The sequence below is a fragment of the Mercenaria mercenaria genome, chromosome 8 (assembly GCF_021730395.1).
Source record: "Mercenaria mercenaria strain notata chromosome 8, MADL_Memer_1, whole genome shotgun sequence".
In the NCBI taxonomy this organism is placed as follows: domain Eukaryota; kingdom Metazoa; phylum Mollusca; class Bivalvia; order Venerida; family Veneridae; genus Mercenaria; species Mercenaria mercenaria.
The window spans coordinates 80,077,300-80,098,590 of NC_069368.1; the positions used below are offsets into that span (position 1 = coordinate 80,077,300).

The 21,291-nt window shown below is 34.2% G+C and overlaps 1 protein-coding gene across 3 annotated transcripts in view; it reads right to left on the minus strand.

The window, feature by feature from the left end:
- Positions 1-7,767: 7,767 nt before the first annotated feature.
- LOC123565995 (mesotocin receptor-like) overlaps positions 7,768-21,291 on the minus strand; it is a 169,426-nt gene continuing 155,902 nt past the window's right edge. For 2 of the 3 annotated variants that reach the window (XM_045359791.2, XM_045359790.2), the window contains 2 exons: positions 18,174-18,188; positions 7,768-10,478 (listed from right to left, as the gene is read on the minus strand). In XM_045359791.2, coding sequence (XP_045215726.2) covers positions 9,765-10,478; positions 18,174-18,188 — 729 coding nt within the window. In that variant the 3' untranslated portion in view covers positions 7,768-9,764. The remainder of the gene's footprint in view (positions 10,479-18,173; positions 18,189-21,291) is intronic. The other variant, XM_045359794.2, reaches the window with a different exon arrangement.

Here is a 21,291-nt window from a genome sequence, read left to right on the forward strand (position 1 = left end):
CAGAAAATATGTACAATTACGGGTCTATCTCTATCCGTTTTCCAGATATTGAGGTTTAAACCAGAATCATTCATCCGGAAACACCCGGCTTCATGCCTTTATTATTAAAGATAACCTAGGCATGTTGGGTATCTAACTGAAGGTCTCGACTAGTACTATAAGTTGGTACACTCAAACCGGAAGTGAAATCAATCACGCGTAAAATTCACATTTTCTGCGCGTCCCTAGACTCGAACCTGGTCAAGTAAGGTACCATTGGAAAGGTCTTTACAAGACGATTCGACACACAAGTACACACACACACACACGCACACGCACATACACACACACACGCACACACACACTAACACACACACGCACACGCGCAAACACACACACACAAGCACACGCGCACGCGCATACATGCACGCACGCACACACGTACACGCCATTAAACAATATATGTAACATCATCAAAATATTCAAAATTATCAAAATCTTTCGTGCCTATTACCCTAGTAGACAGCCCACGACGTAAGAAATATCGCCAAAATATGACCCAAGATACTATGGAATGGAACACCTATACATTTTAAAATGAATAACTATGAACTCGAGGAAATGTTAAAAGAGTACCCTGTGACAATATGTGCTGCGGATCAACTTCAGATACGTAGAGGACAATACGTCATCTCAAATACAGACACGAGCCAGGGATCAGGAAAACATTGGGTGGCCTTTTATTTTCCAAAAAAGGGACACGACGAATTTTTCGATTCACTAGGTAATAGACCAGAGCACTACAAAGTTCATTTTGAGCAAGTGTTAAAAAAGCGTTACTGGATGAACTTCAGTCAAATACAGGATACAGATTCAAACATATGCGGGCTGTATTGCCTATATTACATTATGAACCGATGTTCTGGACGAAAAATGAAGGACATTTTAAAACCGTTTGATGTGTATTGCAAGAAGTTGAATGATGACTTTATTTTGTCTTATTTTAGTTGATACATGTAACCTGTATTAGTGATAGAAGCTTTGGCAATAAAAGATTGAAAGAACAATATGTCTTTGTTATTTATAACCCATACTTCTGAATTTGATTTGAAAGAAAAGATGAAGCGTTAGTAGGTGTGATGGTGTACACAAATAAAACAACAAATTCTTTTATCTATTTTATTTCTTCAACATCGTTTCACAAATTGATATCATGCTTCGCAGTAAGCGTCTCTAGCAGTTCTAAATGAAGAATTGCATCAATAATATCTACAGATTTCGTAAGTAAAATAAGATTATGTTTATTAATTTTCTCTTGGACTGGAAACCAATCGTATAGAAATTCTTGGCCACCACCTCGTATCGCATCGTTGACATAAAGCGCTATTTCCTCGTTCTCAGGAATATAAGTCATCCAGTTACTTTCACTGATCGCCTCAATACTCAAATTCATTATATGAAATCGAATCATGTCGACTAAAGTGTCTTTAAAAGATATAAAAGTGCTCTTTTGCTTTAACCACTGTTTTGTGCCTTCTTGGGGAAACTTTTGTGCTGTTATTTTACTAAGAACCATTCTATACGGCTCATAGTCCAACATGTAATATAACGGTATGTAGGGTGTTTCTGCACAGTCGGAAAATATTTTTCTACAGAGATCCGATGATAACACATCCATCATTTATTCTTTGTAAAACTGTCTCTTTAGTCTGTCCTTCATACACATTTTGATCAACACAAATCAGCAACGAATTCCAGTCAAACACGCTTTTAAATCTACCAATTTCTGTTTGCATGATGATCACAGAGCATAGTAAGTACATCTATGTAGATATTTTCGGGTCCTTCAGGTTCCGTACTGATGTTACAGGAGCAATAGGAATTTGGTTGCAAGCTATGTTCGCATCACTTGAGTTCTATTTTCGGATGATATTTGCTCATGTAGTTTCGAAGCATGTACATCCATGTGGAGTAATTCATATCGAATTCGATTCTCGTTTTTGTTATGTCCTTGTACTTAACATAGAGACACCCTTTCGCTTCCAGAAAGTCGCGTAAAGCACACTCAATGTCTATCAAATAATGACCGCCAGGCAAACTTTCCCACATGTCCCTATATGGATCATCAGTGTGAATGATGGAGAAGTCTACATTTAAATTCGTCCTGTTTCTTATATAGGCTGTTAATAATTCTACAAAAGTGTCTGTGGAAATCCCAAGATGCACTTTACTGAAATGCGCTTCATAAATCCATACTTTGTGATGTATTGGACACACTTCCTTTAGGTCAGCAGCGAAGGAATTCATAATATTCTCGAATACTCAGGAACTATTTTCCATGATTTCAGTTCTGAGGTCAGAATGATTTTGTCTGATGAATGCGCTATTATATACTTTTCATTTGAGGTATCTTTTAGTAACAGTGGTCATTTCTATTGATTCTGATTGGTCAATTAAAAATAGTAATACTGGTTTAAACTAGTCAAACGTGAACCGTCAAAGAATGGACAAGTTGCAAAAAGTACCTTTGTTAGAGGATTAAATCTTTATGTCAATAGTTCTATTGATAAATTCAATATCCATTATACTGCGTCCGGCCTTAAATAAATACACGCCAGACACTACGACGACTTTAAAGGGATTAACTTTGACAGTTGAATAGGCTATTGTTCACGCATCCGCTCTTAAAAAAATAAACGCCAGACATTGTGGCGACTTTAAAGGGATTAACTTTGACATGTTTACTTTTTATTGTCCGCCTATCCGGTCTTAAATCAACACACGCTAGACATTCTGACCACGATCACGTTTGATTCACTCATGACCTTATCTAAATATAGCTTATGAAGTCATTGTAAAAATAGATCCGAGCATGCGCATTTAGGAATAATACGCTTATGATTGGAGTCATTTGGTCAGTAGACGCCAAGGAGGAAACATCGTAAGCAAGAAAGTAATACTTTATTTTCAGTTAACGTTACTTCTAACGTAGCTATCTTAAATAAAGCTTAATGGTTTTAATTAAAAATATAATAAATATTTTGCTTATCATTAATAAGTTCTTTGATTACCATACTATGTATATTACGTTATAGATAAATCTATATGATTATTAATTAAACATTATTAATATAGCTTTTTTGTTTTCATCTCCCCGTCCAGGGCTGAGCACCTGACCCTCAATGTGCGCGATCACGCCCTAGATAGGTATATAAGTCAGCTCTATATGCATCTGGGAGATATAAATAGCAGAGCGAAGTCATTCTTAAAATAGAAAGATGATGTCATTCTTAAAATATAATTCAAAATGGCCGCCGCGCATGACGTCATTCTCACGCATGCGCAGTCGTGGCCCCAAACCGGCCCCTATACTACTGCTAAATTTTAAATTTGTACTGCCTCGCAGATTTATAAATGAGCATAATTCATTTTCCTTACATCTGAGCGTTAAAAGATAATCACTTTTAAAAAGCGATCAAAACTATGTATTTACATAACCTAGCGCCTAAAGAAAACTAGTTTAGATAGACAATTCCGTGGTCGGCCTATACGATTCTATTCGGTGCAATGGATAAATTTTCATAGGTAGACTTTGACCAAGGTTGCACGTGCCAATTGGCACATACCAGCTGTAGTAGAACATACAGTACATGTACATGGTGGGGGTAAGAGTGAGGTTGGGTGCGCACCATAAACCGGTTTAAGCTCCCCAGTAGTGTTTTTGCCACTGACCGTTCCAAGGCGGTGCCCCACTGTGTTCCTTTGTTTGTTCGTTTTGTCCTCTTGTGTAGGCTTTGTGTGTGTGCGGGTGTATGTGTGTGTGTGTTTCTTTGTTTGTTCGTTTTGTCCTCGTGTGTTGGCTTTGTGTGTGTGTTTGTGGTGTGCACGTCTGCGTGTTGTAGGTTTCGTTTTGGGGAGGCTGCGATTTTGGTACGTGGCGTTCCCTGTTTGATATTTGTCTTTGTTTTTATGTACTTCTCAGAAGTTTGCAAGAATAAGTCCGCTCTAACAACTTCTAGGTCAAAGAGACATTATTACACTTCGATCTGTTTTATCAGATTAATTTCATGCTGCAAACAATGTAATTAATTAACATCGACAAGTCATCTTTTCAAGAGCTTCCATAAGCATTCTTAAGAGCAGCTAACTAGATAAGCGCAGTCTACTGAAGTAAACTTTAAATGATTTTGTCACATGCAGCTAAATATTCTAGTGTTTTCCCTCTGAAACAGAACAAAAATGTCGACAAAGGCATCACGTTAGTGTTGTCAGTCACTGCAGATCTGTTCAATTAAAAGTTTCCATTTGTATCGTTAATGTGCATTAATTTATCTGACAAGACAAATCTCAATTAATGGAAAACATTTTTTTCTTTCTAATAGAAACAGCTAACGCTTTGAGCCAGAGATGAGATGTCAATTATATTGTGAAAGTTTCGGCGTATTCTTATTGCTAATAATTTTAAAGTATTTCTCAAGTATGTTCAATACAACATCAGTAAAGTGGGTTAATTATTTTCATTTTCCCGCTTTCGCTCATTCTTTCAAAACAATATACATTTTTATTTCTCGGGGTCTCCGTGGCCGAGTGGTTAAGGTCACTTGCCCCTCATCGATGTGGGTACGAGCCTCACCCGGGGCGTTCAATTCTCCATGTGAGGAAGCCATCCATCTGGCTTACGGGAGGTCGGTGGATCTACCCAGGTGCCCGCTCGTGATGAAATAATGCGACGTTAAACCTAACAAAATAAATACATTTTTATTTCTCACACATCACATGTATTATCACGTATTTTCTATGCAACCTCTCTAGAGCGTTATGCAGAGGCTGCTACTATAAAAAGTGAACGTCCACGGAACAAAGTGTTTAAAATTTTGGACGTAAAGAATTGTATTCCTGTTAGAATATCTATCGACATGCGTCTGTACGTCAATAAACCAGTTTAAACCTCCTGAGTCTTAAAATGCAGAGGCTGCTACTATAAAAAGTGAACGTCCATGGAACAAAGTGTTTAAAATTTTGGACGTAAAGAATTGTATTCCTGTTAGAATATCTACCGACATGCGTCTGTACGTCAATAAACCAGTTTAAACCTCCTGAGTCTTAGAATAAATCGGATTTATTATTTTGTATTTGAAAGCTTTGTTTCTTAGACAATTCATGACAAGAATATACTTTTGGTTAGGCAAATAAACACAAATTACAAATCAGACTGAATACCATATAATTTTACAAAATTTGTGGCTAAAGTTATACTTTGATAAAATTTATCTTATCATTTTTATTAATATAATCTTGGTATAAAATGCAGACAATAAAATTATAATTTGTTTATGTTTTAGTGAAATTAAATATTCGGAGTCCAACAGCCGCAAATGGCAACCAATAGGTATAACCCGATGTAACTTTTGTTTTAATACCAAGAACTGATCAATCTGATTTTTTTTTAAAGAAATATGCGTCAACAGTGATAATGAGTAGTGTGTTTATGGTCACTTGATAATTGTAATAAATGAGCAGTATATTACATACTATATTTTTATTCAAAAGTCATGTTTATTTTCATTAAAGGTTGTGTCGCAATATTATTAAGAATCGCACAAACCGTCCTTAAACAAAAAAAATGATGGCACTACACGAAAAGGTATTCTTTTTTTTTTAAATGTTGGAAAAATAAACTTGTTATACACATTTTTGAACATACTAGTCTTTGCGGCTAGGCAAAAGCTTCTGTAGTTTTCCCGGAATGTTGGTCTCTGGATTTAAATCGAGGGAAATGTAACTAAAAATCGTAGGATATATTCAGGGCATATTGCAAAAATAGTACTATTTTCGTATAGTGTCTGCATATTTGTTTATGTACGATTCAATGCGACCCCACTACTCGACCTTTTATAACCTCATTGTCTTGTTTGAATATATCAAACCATGGTTATGATACATGTACATGTATGATGTTTTACATAATCAATAACCAAAATAAAACAATAACAAAAATAAAACAAATGTCGAAGGAATGTTTATTAATACACCTTTGACCAATCTTGCTACGCAAATAATGGTAATTAAATGTTTCTGTTTGTCAAAATTCAAGGTTTTTTTTTCTCACCAGTTGATAGGCAAACATTAAATCATTTCGTTTGCTTAACTTTCTTGCGCGGAAGACACAAAGGTTCAGAACATCTCGAATACGTCCAAAGATGTAATTCAGACGATAGAAGTTTCTGGCGAATATAGCAGCTAGAAATAGTCAAGGTATAAAATTGCACGACTGTGTTTCAGAATGACTCGTACAACAGAATTACCTTCAGAATGAACAATTGCATGCATGGGCATCGGCAACAACTGAAACACTGATTTATTTTCGTGCTCGTTTCCATGTTTCTATTTCCACGTTTCTAATTGTGTTGGGTCTCCTCGGCTGAGTGATAAAGATTGATGACTTGGAATCACTCGAGTCCACATGGTTCTGAGACGAAATCATGTCACTCTATGAAAAGCACTGGAACCACTGCCTTACCCTGGTTTTATTTTAAGAGACGACTAATAAGGTGTGAACACACAGTTCTGCTGTATTGAATGCTGTATTCCACCAGGTATAAATTTTGATTCCGTAATAATTATTCAAATCTTTATTTCAATTAAGATGAGATGGTGGTTCGAAACAATCCAGCTGACTTACGAAAGGTAGGTGGTTCTACCAGGGACCATCCTGTGCCTGAAACGATGTCCTCCTTCACTACCAAGGTCTGAAACAATCGCCATATGTCCAGAATTATCCCTTTCCCCCACCCCACAAACAATTAAAAAAACAACATTAGTCGCAAACCTCCGCTAATAATACATAATCATATACTATATGAAATCATTTGTAGGCATAGAATGCAGCAAAACAGTAACATACGCGGTATGATTGAGTCTGTTCATTTAGGCTAATTAAGCACAGGTTTAAATTCTGTTATACATATGCATTGAATATACTCTCAAAATGACTGGAAACTATTAAAGCTTCTAGGAGTCTAAGTATGTGCTTTCGAACGATGTGGTGTCCTATCTATCTGATAAACGAATGATGTTGCGTTACAATTATTCAAATGTTAAGTGTTTCTTTACATGCATCTAAAGGCACCGAAAGAATAGATGCTCATATATTAATACATTGTAGATCGTTCTCTGTTGAATAAGCCACTTATTGCATACCCTTTTTTCACATTGTCGATAATTATTTCAGATTGACTGGTGAATATACCTGTCTACCTTTTATCAAGGTTTATTGAATATCTTTAGCTAAATTTGGCAGTATATACTAGTACCTAAAGTAAATCCTTTTACACAACAAATAAGAGGCTGCGGAAAAATGTCTCATGTTATGGTAGTTAATAATACTTAGCAAATGTTTTATTTACGTTGCAATATTTCTGCTCAATTGAAGATTTAAATATGGACAAAAATCGAGACCAATTAAATTTTTACGAGCTCTAACGTTTAAGAGATAACAGACATTGGCCAAAGATACACTACTTCAAGTCTAGAGGATCGTTACTCGTAAACCTACACGTTTTAAAATATAGATATTGTTAAACACACCAATGGCTTATTTCTTTGTTCTGAATTTTGACAGTACAAGTGCTCATTTGAATACAGAATGAAATCTTACATGTACCCGTACAAGTATGAAACTGACACGTCTCTATTGCCCGTAAATACATATCGAAGACGGAAGTGCAATGCTATAAACCCATCATGTATGCGACTAAAGAAATGAATATCAGTACAAACGCTACCAACAACTAGAATTTATTTTATCAGCATGTTTATCTACATGAACATATAATTGCGATGAAATTCTTAGGGCCTGGCCTCCATTTTGTATACGACAGAAGAAGAAACGTTTAAAATAGATATCAGGACATCATTGCTATGTTTCTAAACCCTTACCCTGCTATATTCTATAATGAACTTGTCTGTTCATCTTTCAATTTGGACAGTACCATTCACTGTTAAACGGGATACTTACCAAAAAGATACTGACTGAATGGCGAACAGTGCATATCTTTCCGTGCAGTCTGATCATGATCTACATTGGTCGCAAAGGCAGAACCAATCGTGTCCATCATCATAAGGGTTAAGAAGGTTCTGAAACTTGGTTACTAACAAATTATATGCTTTAGAAATACACTAGAACTAATTTGTTTTACTAATTTTTGTATTCAAAACTGAAAAGCGGTTGTAACAGGTTACCGAATGAAAACGCCTAAATTTTAAAACCTTATATAAATAGTCGTTAAGTACGAGTTCCTCCATTGTGTATGTGTGAAAGTGGTGGGAAGGGTTTTATTATATTCCCACTGTGAAATGTTTTTGTCTTGATTTATCATTTTGTAAAACAGAAAATAGTTTACAAGCAATAAATTCATGTTCTAAGTTTCATGATATGAACAACCTTCAATTTTAAAGAAAAATCATGTCTAGCCAAAGTATGGAATCCAGTCGATTTAAATCATATATTTTGTTTTAATACTTAACTTACTATGTATCAGATAAAAAAGCCACTTTAATCATTAGCTTTTTTATTCATTCATGCCTCCATTACACATTTTTATAACTACCATAGGCTAGACATAACAAACAAACAAGTAGTTTACATATTGACATAATTAAATCAAGCTTTGCGAAAATGAAACTCAGCGAAGTGAACGCAACAACCAAAGACAGTAGTGTGATCTATGATCTGTTTATATGTCAACAAGAAAAAATGTATGCAATCATTAGCAACCCCCATATTGGTCAAATAAATGATTTACTTTCTTAGTGAATTCACCTAATAGACATAGTACGATCTAGTCTAGTATCGTACAGGTTAGTGAAATAAAATTTTGCAAATCTTTGGCTGTTTATTGGTTGTTAAGCTTAGCATTGATAAATTGAATAATTCGTTAAAGAAAACACTAACATATTCGTCAATAGTAATAAAACTTTAGTGGCTCTAATTGTTTTTTTAACTGTTTCATACTTTTATTTTCACACAGGTATTTGAAGACCTTGGGCAGTTAGCAGTTCACCTGCAATCTAGTAGTCCCAGAATTTGCATACACTGGAACAAAATTGTAAAAACAAACAGATTGGTAAGTATACGAAAAGCAATGCGAGAAGAGTTGCAGTTTTTGTGTTACATTTATTATATTTGCACAATATTCATTAAACCGGAGTACTTAATCTAAAAATAATTATTAGACTGGTTCGTAATGAAACCTAAAAACAATATGTAACGTGATAATAAATCGTCGGAAAGACCGAGATCAGTAGCATTTTATTAACTTATCGTTCAACATAATGTTATAGTTTAATTGCATCCTAATGTTACATTGCAGTTTTAGAGATCACTAAAGGAGCATAATGTTTGTTTCATATAAAAGCAATAATTTTCAAAACTAAGGCTTTGATTGCGCATTAATATATCAATAGTTATCAAGTGAGCATTTTCCTCTTCGTTAAAACAGACATTATAGAAATCGGATCTCGGATCATGAGCACAGACATCTTTGGGAATTCTTATCTAGATTAGGTGGAAAATGAACATGACTATAAAAGAGACGGCGTTGCAAGCTTAATGATACCGTATTCCCTTATTTCATTTTGCGATCTAATTTAACGAAGGAATAATTTAGACACTTGACCTCTTTGCAAAAAAATGATCTTAAGCCTCAAAAGCAATTAAAGTAATTTGAAATATGCACTCATACTATTTTCCCTCAGTTAATGTTTGATGCACGACAACACCATCCTTATCTACCATGACACATAACTTTCATCTCTAGTTGGCTATCGGTCGTGTCTTGACGGAAAAACGGATTTGGGTTCACATTGTTTTTACGAAAAGTTGAATGTGAGGTAACTCCTGTTGTACCAGTATTACACGATTGTTGGTTCCTATAAATTGGACTTCCGGATTTGTTGCAATTACACAACATCTTAAGCTTGTTAAACTGCACATTAAAAAGTAAAAATACATAGGGGTTTGTGGCCGAGTTACATGCTGCCATTCCTCCTAGAAGTGCATACAGTTTCTTTGATATAATACAGTGATCTCCATAACTCATAATCATTTCAACAATAAAATATGGCATTGTGCAAATTATAAATGTCAAAATGATCACAAACGTCATTTTAAGAGTCTTTAGTTTCGCTTTTGGCAAAGAGCTCGAATGTGTGCTCTGCAGACAAACCTTTCCTGGCTTGTATTTGACGCTATTTTGGTTCGCTTTTCGTGATATCTTCATAAATATTCTCGTATAGCAAACAATAAGCATGATTAAAGGAACAAAGAACACGATGATAAAATTCCAGGTCACCCATATCTGTCTGTGTAAAAGCGGAAGGTTGCGAAATATATTTTCGCAGTATGTTTTTCCTTCAACAACGTTTGTATGGAAAATGCCCATGACTGGTAATGACATCACAAAGGCAAGAGCCCATCCCGCTCCTGCCATTTTCCAAACCTGCAAATAATGAAATATATGTTTGTTAATGGAAGTATTGGACTGAAACATGTCAAAATACAGTCCATGCTAGACATATGTTGAATACTACTTTTGCCTTATCAAGTACAGAGGACTGTGCTCATTTCTTTCTAGAAAAAAAAGTGTTTAAATTCTTTTTATTTATAATTCATCAATTTTGACATTGTATACAATTGTTAAGTCGAACTTGTCGACTATAGAATAAAAGAACGTATAAAATCGGTCTATGTGATAATTAATTGCACATGGCAGTTGTCCGTAGTGTTCTCAAAAATGAACTTTTCCGTGAACTTTAAACTTAACAGGTATCACTGAAGGAGAATAATACCCTCAGACGCCGCTTTGATAGAGGGAAAGTAAAGTGTTGTGATCTTTACTTTTGACCTTCAAGTGTAGCCTTACCCTTGGACCTAGTTACCTCATGTCTACCTTTGTCTCCTTTAGATGAAGTCAACAGTTCATGCTTTTTCTATAAATATCCTTCCAGTAAATAAAGATATATGGAACGGACACGAATTTAAGCTCTTTTACCTGTGACTTTGACCTTAAACTGCGTGATTCAGGTCATTTGCAATGCATATCGTCGCAATTGTTATTTGTTTTATAAAATAATTCATGCGATTTATAAGATAAAGAGCGGACCTGGAGTTTAGCTATTTGAGATTTGACCTCCAAGAGTAATCTTGGACCTAGTGACCTGAACTGTGCACTCTGCACATCGTCTAAATCAGGTAAATAACTGATGGTACTTTATAAAGCCTTTCCAGCGGCTTCAAAGATTTGGAGCGGGTACGACGAACGGACAGACGGACGAACCGAAAGATCCGTCGACATGCGGGACTCCAATAAAGTCCCTATATACTTTGTAACTAGAGTATGATACTTTTCCAAAACGTTTGCTGCTCTTATAGGTCTTACGTTGTCATTGTTTTAGTATGTCATACACATAACTACAAAAGTGGTAAGGCAGATTTTTAAATCCGTGATTTTAACTAAGGTGAGGGCTGTATTTACATTTCCATCTAAAAAGAAACGTCAAATTTGTTTTGTCGTCACATTAGCACAGTTTTGAAAGTCAGCATTGTACCTACGATATATTACTAATGTTTTCACTGTATTTGAAATTTATGGTTTTCTCCAAAATCTATGTAAAATCACAATTTCCGGGAAAAAAATATAACAAGAAACACTGCGACCAAGCACTAAGCTTAATTCAATAATAAAATTCAGTTTAAATGTAATGGAAAGTATATTACAAAAAATATCACAAAACTACTGCGATGCTACACAACAGTTTGATGTAAAATTAATAAAAATCTGTACCGCAGATATATCTATAATAGCGTGAACCAGAGATGAATACCAGCTAACGAACTAGTCTAATAGATTTCTTAAATATTTCCCTAAAATAAAGTAAAATCATTTGGATCCAAAAAGATCAACAATGGGCAAAGAAACGCTGAAGTCAAGCCTACAAGTTGAGAAAATGAATTCTTAATTCGTCGCGCGCAATATAAAGTATCCTTATTCTTATTTTGCAAAACACGTTAAACTATTCGTAACACGTTTTCCTTATTTTTTCCCCAAATGTGATCTAACCAAAGACTTGTGGTGATTGGAAGATTTCACTTAAAATTACCCTTTTTAGATTAGAATCGAAAGCATAATGAATCTCAATTTAAGCCCTTTGTAATTGTATTATAACATTGTTAGTTTGAGTATCACTGTGGTGACATCTAGCAGTTTTGAACTACTAGACAAACCTTCCAAGCGATGCATGGCTCGAGTTTGAGTGGAGTCGAAATATTGAAACTCGCCTTTTTTGCACTCGTGTATTACTTCGAAACTGGAAATTAACTGTTATATTTTTGAGTCCTTTAATAAAACAAAACATTTTTGAATTTATTAAATGCCTCACTTATATACAGAGCGCAACTGAGAACACAACACAAACACACCCACCCGCTTAGCTCAGTAGGTAGAGCGTCGGTCTACGGATCGCGGGCTGGGCGTATGTTCTCCGTGATTATTTGATAAACGACATTGTGTCTGAAATCATTAGTCCTCCACCTCTGATTCATGTGGGGAAGTTGGCATTACTTGCGAAGAACAGGTTTGTACTGGTACAGAATCCAGGAACACTGGGTTAGGTTAACTGCCCGCCGTTACATGACTGAAATACTGTTGAAAAACGGCGTTAAACCCCCCCCCCCCCCCCCCCCCCAAAAAAAAAACAAAAAAAAAAAAACAAACAAACAAACAACACAAACACAAAATAAACGAAATTTGTGCAACAAAACGAAATCCAACGGAATAGAAAGCTAACTAGCAACAATGACGTCACAATTGATTTTAGGCGATTGACAGCTTGACAACAAGCTTATTACATTTATTGTACTTACTTTCAGATTTTCCTGATCAAACAGAAATATCACTGAATTGAAACAATGTACCACATCATCATTTATACACTTAAGCATTTTTTAACCAGTAATGAAATAAGTTCTCAGTAAATTGGTAAATCACACATTTCATAAACATTTACCCAATTCTTGCTTAAATCTACTTTCCTTCATTGGATCCGCCCATGTATTAACGGAAGAAAAGTCGTGTATTAACAAGACAATTCAAGTTCTGTTTATACATGATTTTTATTTTTGGAATGCTGTGTCAGGCCCGAATATTTATTAATGCGCCGCAGTTTATACTCTTTAAAATTGGCGTTAGGAAACCGTTCGTCGATATTCGTGTATGTATTCAATCGCATGTAATGTTTATTTCAGGAATCAAATCAACGATTTTGGGAAGTGTCGATTGACATTTTTTTATTCAATACCTCATATATTTTATATAAATCTTGGAGGCATGTCAACACGTTGAAAACGGTTCGCACTCAAAATAACTTGAATGCAAAATTATTATTTTCGAAATCGTGTTTTTGTTTACCGAATTTTTAAGAAATATGCACAAGTATGGGTAATTTCATGTGTATAAAAACAACAATTTTAATATGCTTCTTTCTTTTAAAACACGCTTACGCTTACATGACGTCACGTTAACGGGCTATGACGTCAACGTTTTTGTTGCGATCAAGAAAGAGCGGGCTACTATATTTTAGCTTCTGTTTTTGGTGATGGGCATATTAGAATCGAAATAATGTATAGAAAAATCGTGTTTTACTTTAATACACTCAAAGTCGGATATACGTCGCCAGAATGATTATTCCGCGGACGTAAAACCTCTTTTTCGTGTATTTATAACGTTAAAACACAAATTTTCTATACATTATTACTCAAGTACAAAATCGTTAAAAATCTTGAACACATGCTTTTGGTATGTTGTTGATTTGTGGGCCCCAGTTAAGGATATTTGAAACATGTTCACTTGACAATTTGCATCAACAACAGAATGGTAAATAAAAATTTTGTACCGGTTTCGTAAAGTCATCACATATGAAAACAATACATTTAGTCTTCGTGGCATGTTTTTCATGCAAGATTAGCGACAATAAACATTTCCCCTTGTGTATTAACGTTTGCAAAAGCCTTTGAGATATTTGTGACCTCGAACTTCGGTCTCAATAACACACTTTCCCACGGGCTTCTGTAATTGTTGATGTACAAAAAAACCTTTATTATCCTTATAAAAAGACATCACATTACGCTGAATTAATCCTTATCCCAAATGGGAGTAGACAATTGTTACGTAACTTATGCTGACAAACTGAGTGTCAAAACCCCTATTGTTTATTTGTTTCAGTTTCATTAGGCGCCATTACCTAAGGCACCCTTGTCAAACAATAATTGATATTGATAGATTAGTTCGAAAATTATACAGAGAAAAATATCCAGTGATACAATTTACTTACAAGTGCGAAAGATATTTTCCCAAATGAAAGGTTTTCAGGAAGTTTCAATTAATAACAGAAACACTAGATGGGCCTGTTAGTAAATAAAAGCAAGAACTTTACGTTTGAGCACAATGCAATTACGTTTGCTCGTACAATAAAAACTGTCGTCGCTTTTGATTATTTTTAATTGAACAAATCACAAGACCATTAAAAAAATCTATAAAACATAGAGCGCAATCAGGCAAAATTAATAGCAGACTCAGTTTTGCCGTGTCTGTCCCTGAAAGGTCATAAAATGTGCAACACTCTTGACAGCCCTAGTTTCGTTTTAAGTGAAATTTTATAAAAGTAAAAATGAGTGTGCTCCATGATCACAAAAGACTAAAAAATATTACAACACTGAGTCCATTATAGTAAAATAAATGAATGTATTCTGTGATCCCAAAGAACCAGAATATGTTACAACACTGAGTCTAAGACAGAGCGTCTAGGAATACAGACAAGAGTGCATGTTCCCCAACAAATCCACTATCTTTCAAAGCTGCTTTATATGCAAGTCAGTCTGCAATACGCGTAAGATAATAATATTATGGTACTGGGCCGAAATTTGCATATATGCTGAAATCTCTGTTATCAAGTCTTACAAATCAGCAGTGTCATTTCAATTTTTTAACTGACTGGGACCAGAGAATCTATATAGTTTCTCTTTGAAAGTTACTTGGCTTATGAGGGCGCAAAGAATTTATTGAGGTAAAGTAGAAATAAAAGGAAATAATTAAAATAAAATGTGTTTGATCTTATATTTAACTGGCATGTTCTAAAACGCAGTACGCTTATACATATGCGTGATTAATATAAGAAAAATGTCAATTATAGTTGTACACAGGACCTTAATAAATGACTGGCCTTTCTTTTGTTTTAATTGTTTGTGTTAATGTATTGAATTTACAATAATGATTGCTTCAGCCGGATATAGGCCGGTTATATTACTAGACAAAATGTCCGAACCTTAAACTAATTCCAACATGAAGTTTTATTGTGTGATTTATAATCTTTAGTTAAGTGTTCAATACAGGAAAAAAAGTCCTCAAAGAAATCCAAGCCACACTCTGAAAATTAGGTGATATTTAAGGGCAGCTTCCTTTAGATTTTAATTGTACAAAGTATTGCAAATTTATCGACAAAAAATCAATTAAACAAAATATTAGTATCATTTCTTTATTCACATGGATGCATTGCATAATAAAAGAGGTTCAAGAAGCATAAATAATTGTCGTAACTGTTTATGAATTTCGAGCAAATATTGATATGATCAAGTCTTCCACCCATCTGAAGTAACATTGTGAATCCATTTTTGTTTCACGAATCCCCTATGAATGTGTTTTTCTTTCTTGTTTCTGACTTTGAGATACACATGTTTGGTGTTTAATCTTTAAACTCCAATACCGACGAGTTTGTTTAAGAAATATGTATGTATAATAAATTTGGTTAGATATTATGTTCTGAATTTTGACACCTATGTTCTGAATTTTGACACCCCAGCGCTTTATGACAGTAAATTTATTTATTTATTTTGTTGGGTGTAACGTCGCACCGACACAATTTTAGGTCATATGGCGACTTTCCAGCTTTAATGGTGGAGGAAGGCCCCAGGTGCCCCTCCGTGCACTATTTCATCACGAGCGGGCACCTGGGTAGAACCACCGACCTTCCGTAAGCCAGCTGGATGGCTTCCTCACGTGAAGAATTCTACGCCCCAAATGAGGTTTCGAACCCACATCGATGAGGGGCAAATGGTTTGAAGTCAGCGACTCTAACCACTCGTCCACGGAGGCCCCTTATGACAGTAAAGATAGGCTACCAGTAAGTGCTAGAGATCTTAAATTATCTTCTTTTTTGTGATATTCAAGGAATACATGTATCTGTAGTTTACCAGTAGAAGAACAATACTGCATATGGTCCACAGTAACGGCAACAGTAAGTATTAGATGTAGTCGTTACTTCAGAATTTCAGATGCAATATCTCAAAAATGTGCTTTGATATTTTTGAGGACTTTGTTCTATATTCCACACCAAAAACTTTATTTTGGAATTAGTTTTACCCTAAAAGTTAAAATGACCAGCCAAATATGTTCTACAGTAAATACCGTGTTCACACAATCAACTTTTAAACGATAGTGTGAATTTAATCAAAAGGAAAATTAAAAAGGTTTTCTGTTCTTCAACGTATATAAAAATGAAGCATATCTGAAAAATGCAAACTAGTGTTATCTGTTTTTGTTTTGTTTTAGAAATTGCTCAATTAACAGTCTATACATCTCCAGGATATATTATGTAGCCTGGATTACGTTTCAGTTAAGGTAGCTTTATACGTTTGAGATATTTGATAATGATTAAAGTGAACCGCACATTTTACGCTAATTTTAAGACATTATTTTGAATTATTTTACGTATGGGATGTTTTAAAATCATATTTTAGCTTTAGAAAGATTGTAACAATGCGATTGTAATAAATTTATTCAAAGGCTGCAATTAATTCATAAAATGATTTTCATTTCCGAACGCCGAATCCAGGCCTTACTCTACGTTTTCCGGATAATGACGTTACGCTATCTCTTCCGGTTTATCAAACGTGCAGAACTACCTTAATTCTTTTTAAACCATGTAAACTACCTGCCTAATCTCAAATAAAACCAACAAAATACAGTTAATTTTATATTGGTGTCAACTGAGTACAAGTAAGAGGTGAGAAACGTCCTGCTCTACGGTACTCCAACTCTAATATTCAGAAAAGGGAAACTAACATTCAATGAATTGAAATAAGGTAAAGAATTTATAGAAATAACTGAAATGAAAAGGAAGCATTCAAATGTAGGTGCATACAAATAAACATTTATTTTCATTTGAGGTTGTTGACTGATAACATGAAAACATAACAAAAGGTTTCATAATCAATTCATAAGAAAAAGCTATCCGACTGTTAGAAAAATAGATTCACGGGCGCAGCCAGCGTGTATTTGCTACATTTTTTGGATCTGGTTATAATTAAACAACAAAAATAACCCCTTTCAGATCAATAAATAAACGAGAAAGAATACATATAATATGATTCCATAGTACTTTTTCAGGAAAAACATTAAATTTACAGTGAGCATTTATCATGAAAAATCGTGAATTTTTCTTAATATATATATAGTGCTGAGGCAATTTAACCTTTGACGTTTTCTTGTTTATTCTCGTTTCTATATTATCATTTTACAAAAATAAATAGTTTTGATAAACTTTACCTTAAAATAAAATTTACAGATTTTATTACACATGTACAATTAGTGTATATATCTGACACGTTCTATTTCTATTGAATCAATGACCTATACATTTTAAATCTGTATTTGATATGGCTACAACTGCACATTGATAGATGTCACAAAGCAATAAGAATAACCTAGTTTAGAAGGAGTTATTTTTTCCTGCGATTTTCCTAGGGTAATGTGTTTGATTCAGTTCATCAACAACATTCAATTAAAGTAGCCTTTTGATTAAATATATTTTCTTGTGGTGGATAAAAGCTAATAATTGATCTTCTTTTTTCTAAAGCAAGTAGTAAACACGATGTTAAACCCAACAAATTCACTGTTTGCTTTGACAATGGGTTGTTTAGTTTTAATAACACTCGCATGCTTTATAAAGTGTAAGGGGTTTATAGTCTAAACATATTCAGTCTAAGATACAAAAAGGCATATTTGTCCTGAGAGTATGCTCTAAATATGTCAGTGTTAGCTAGTACATGCATATAGTGCAATGTTATGATGCCTTGTACTTACATACGCTCGCTTCCGCTGAAATGTTTTAGTAATACGTTAATGTACTAAACTATCTTCATTTAACATCCATTATATTATGTATTACTACAGGGGGCGGCGTGCAGAAATGTCATTCTTAAAATGATCAGTGTTTCAATTTCTACAGAGCGACAGGGGTTTAAAATATGATTTTAACTGTTCTTACTGAAATTAAACTGAATAGAAATATATCAAGTTTCTGCGAACGTTCGGCAAAATGCTGACCTTTATCTTGGCGTATGTAGTATTTTTGTAGTGATGGGTCTAGGTATATTTGCGATGATAAATATTTGTCTTGCCGGTAGTTGTCATATTTCGACAATAAAATCTAGATGTGTGTTTGTTTTGTTGGGTTTAACGTAGCACCGACACAGTTATAGGTCATATGGCGATATTCCATCTTCGATGATGGAGGAAGACCCCAGGTGCCCTTCGTGCATTATTTCATCAAGAGCGGGTACCTGGGTAGCACCACCGACCATCCGTAAGTCACCTGGATGCCCTCCTCACATGAAGAATTCAACGCCCCGAGTGAGGCTCGAACCCACATCGGTAAGGGGCAAGTGATTGGAAGTGAGCGACCTTCATCACTCGGCCACGGAAGCTCCAGAAATCTAGATGAGCAACAACGTGAGGAAGTAGTTAGATCCCCTAAATGGTCTATGAAATGAGTACCCAACTTATGCGCACATTTGTCAAAGTACAAATGTACTTAATGCGAAGACTGGAAAGATTTTAAAGATAATTAAGAAATGGAAGTTTTAGAAAACCTTGAATATTTCATAATCAATATTCTTAATATCAGCTGTCTTCTATGTCAGTCTGGACATATTATTCTTCTATGACAATCTTGACATATAACGATTTTTCTGCTATAAGATATGGAGATAAGACGAACTGACAAGGAAACAGACAACTAATAAAGAAACAAAACAAACAAAATGCAAATAAGGCTTACTAATTTTTTTATTTTTTAAAGAAAGCCTAGTCAACCTGCCAAACATAAATTCATATAAAAAATATTTGAGTTATATTTTACAAGTATATAACTGTTGTATTCATTACAAAAAGAACAATTGTAAGACTATAAACGTTTTGAATGAAATGATTATTTGATACAATGTATGTCGTTTATTTTCCCTAATACGCAAGTGCCCTCAGACAGAATCTTATTAATTACGGTATTTTTTCACGTTTGATAAACCGAAAGTGATGCCGTAACGTCAATTATCCGGAAAACGTAGAATAAAGTCTGGATTCGGCGTACGGAAATACAAATCATTTTATGAATTAATGACAACCCGTGAGTAAATTTATTACAATGTCGCTGTTATTATCTCTCTAAAGTTAAAATATGTTAATTAAAACATCTCACATGTTAAATAATTCAAAATAATGTCTTAAAATTAGCTTGAAATGTGCGGTTCACTTTAATCATGGTTACATATCTCAAAAATAAACACACGGACCTATATATTTTATTTCACCACATTATAGACCATATGTTTATTTACGACTGTGAGAAGTTTCATTAAAATCTGCATTGAAGAAAAATTTCTATCCGCGAAAATGTTATGAAAGTTGTGAATTTTCCAAAGACTGCCATTATGAAAAATTGCGCGATGTTCAAATTTTTCAAATCAGTCTAGCAAAAAAATCAAGCACATTACCCGATCTTTTTTATTTGCTGAATGTTCTAAGTGTATTTTGAAGTTTTGAAAAATAAGGGTTTAATCTAATTTTACATTGTAGCAAAAATTTCTACCCAAAACGTGCAGAACTACCTTAAAATGAAATAATATTTTTTTTTTCTTCTACTTTTACAATTACAAGAAGTACATTAAAACATGGGGTGGTTTATACATTTCAATTTGCATCTCGCGTGAACCACTGTTGTTAATTGTTTGGAATACACACGAACGTGAACAAATGGTAGACAAAAGGTCAAAGACTTCAATTATTAACAGCCATTTTTGTCCAGCACTTATTTAAGTACAGCGTCAACTGATTTTAAATAATCTGAAAAAAATGTAAATTAAATAGGGCGATCTTCATAAATCACTTCATTTTCAAAACACTCTTTTGCAGTTTGCAGTGACTTAAAATTCGTTTAACTAAATGCGTATCTTAATTAACGATAACCGCTATTGAATATTTCTAAACAGATATACATGTATTTGTAATGATGTGATGTTTCTGCTCAAAGTCCATATTTCTGCAAGACAACAAATTCAAATCTTGAACTTATTTTTGAAATACTGAACAAGTTGTTTCAAAATTGTTAAGAAATAATATATCTCATTCAGTGATAAGTCGTTTGGACTTCAGATGCGTAGGAATTATATATAATATATATTAATACGCATTTGAACGACAGTGATTTTATTCAACGGCAAATCACTGTTTGAGATAAATTATTTCGGTTCTTACATCATCTACATTTTTGAAGTTATTGATCAAATATTTGGTTTGTGTGGTTTTATTTTCCTGTAGCGGCATAATTACAGTTTCTGTCTGTTTTAATACGGAAATAAATAGGGACATTGTTAAAAGGATGTTTGACAGATAATTGCTGATTAGTATCCTTTACATTTTTACATACAACAGAGTGTAAGTTTAAAAAGGCTGACTGAAATTAAATTCAGTGAGGGATTTCATGCTTCAGCCATATGAATACAACAGCTATTATTTGACTGGCAAGTAGTTTAAGGATTGTTTGAATACCATTAATATAATTATATATAGGGGTCGTTCCATGACAAAACCTTTATTAGTGACATAAAATCAAATTACAAAATATTCATGAAAACATTTTATTACAGTAACTTTAATTTAAATAAATTATCTTCATCATTTCAAGAATTACAACGCTTTATTGTAAGCCAACGAACTAAGAGATGTGACCTTTACAACGTCATGAAAGCAATATGACGTCGTCGATCATGGCGTGTATATTTTAAGCCATTTTTGCGACAAACTGAGTGTATCACTAATCATTATGTTTCGCCATGGGCCCTTTATTTCTACACTTTTATATGCTCATGCTACATGTCTGCTTTGGAACTTCGGCTGTCATGACAACACAAGAATTTTATTTTTG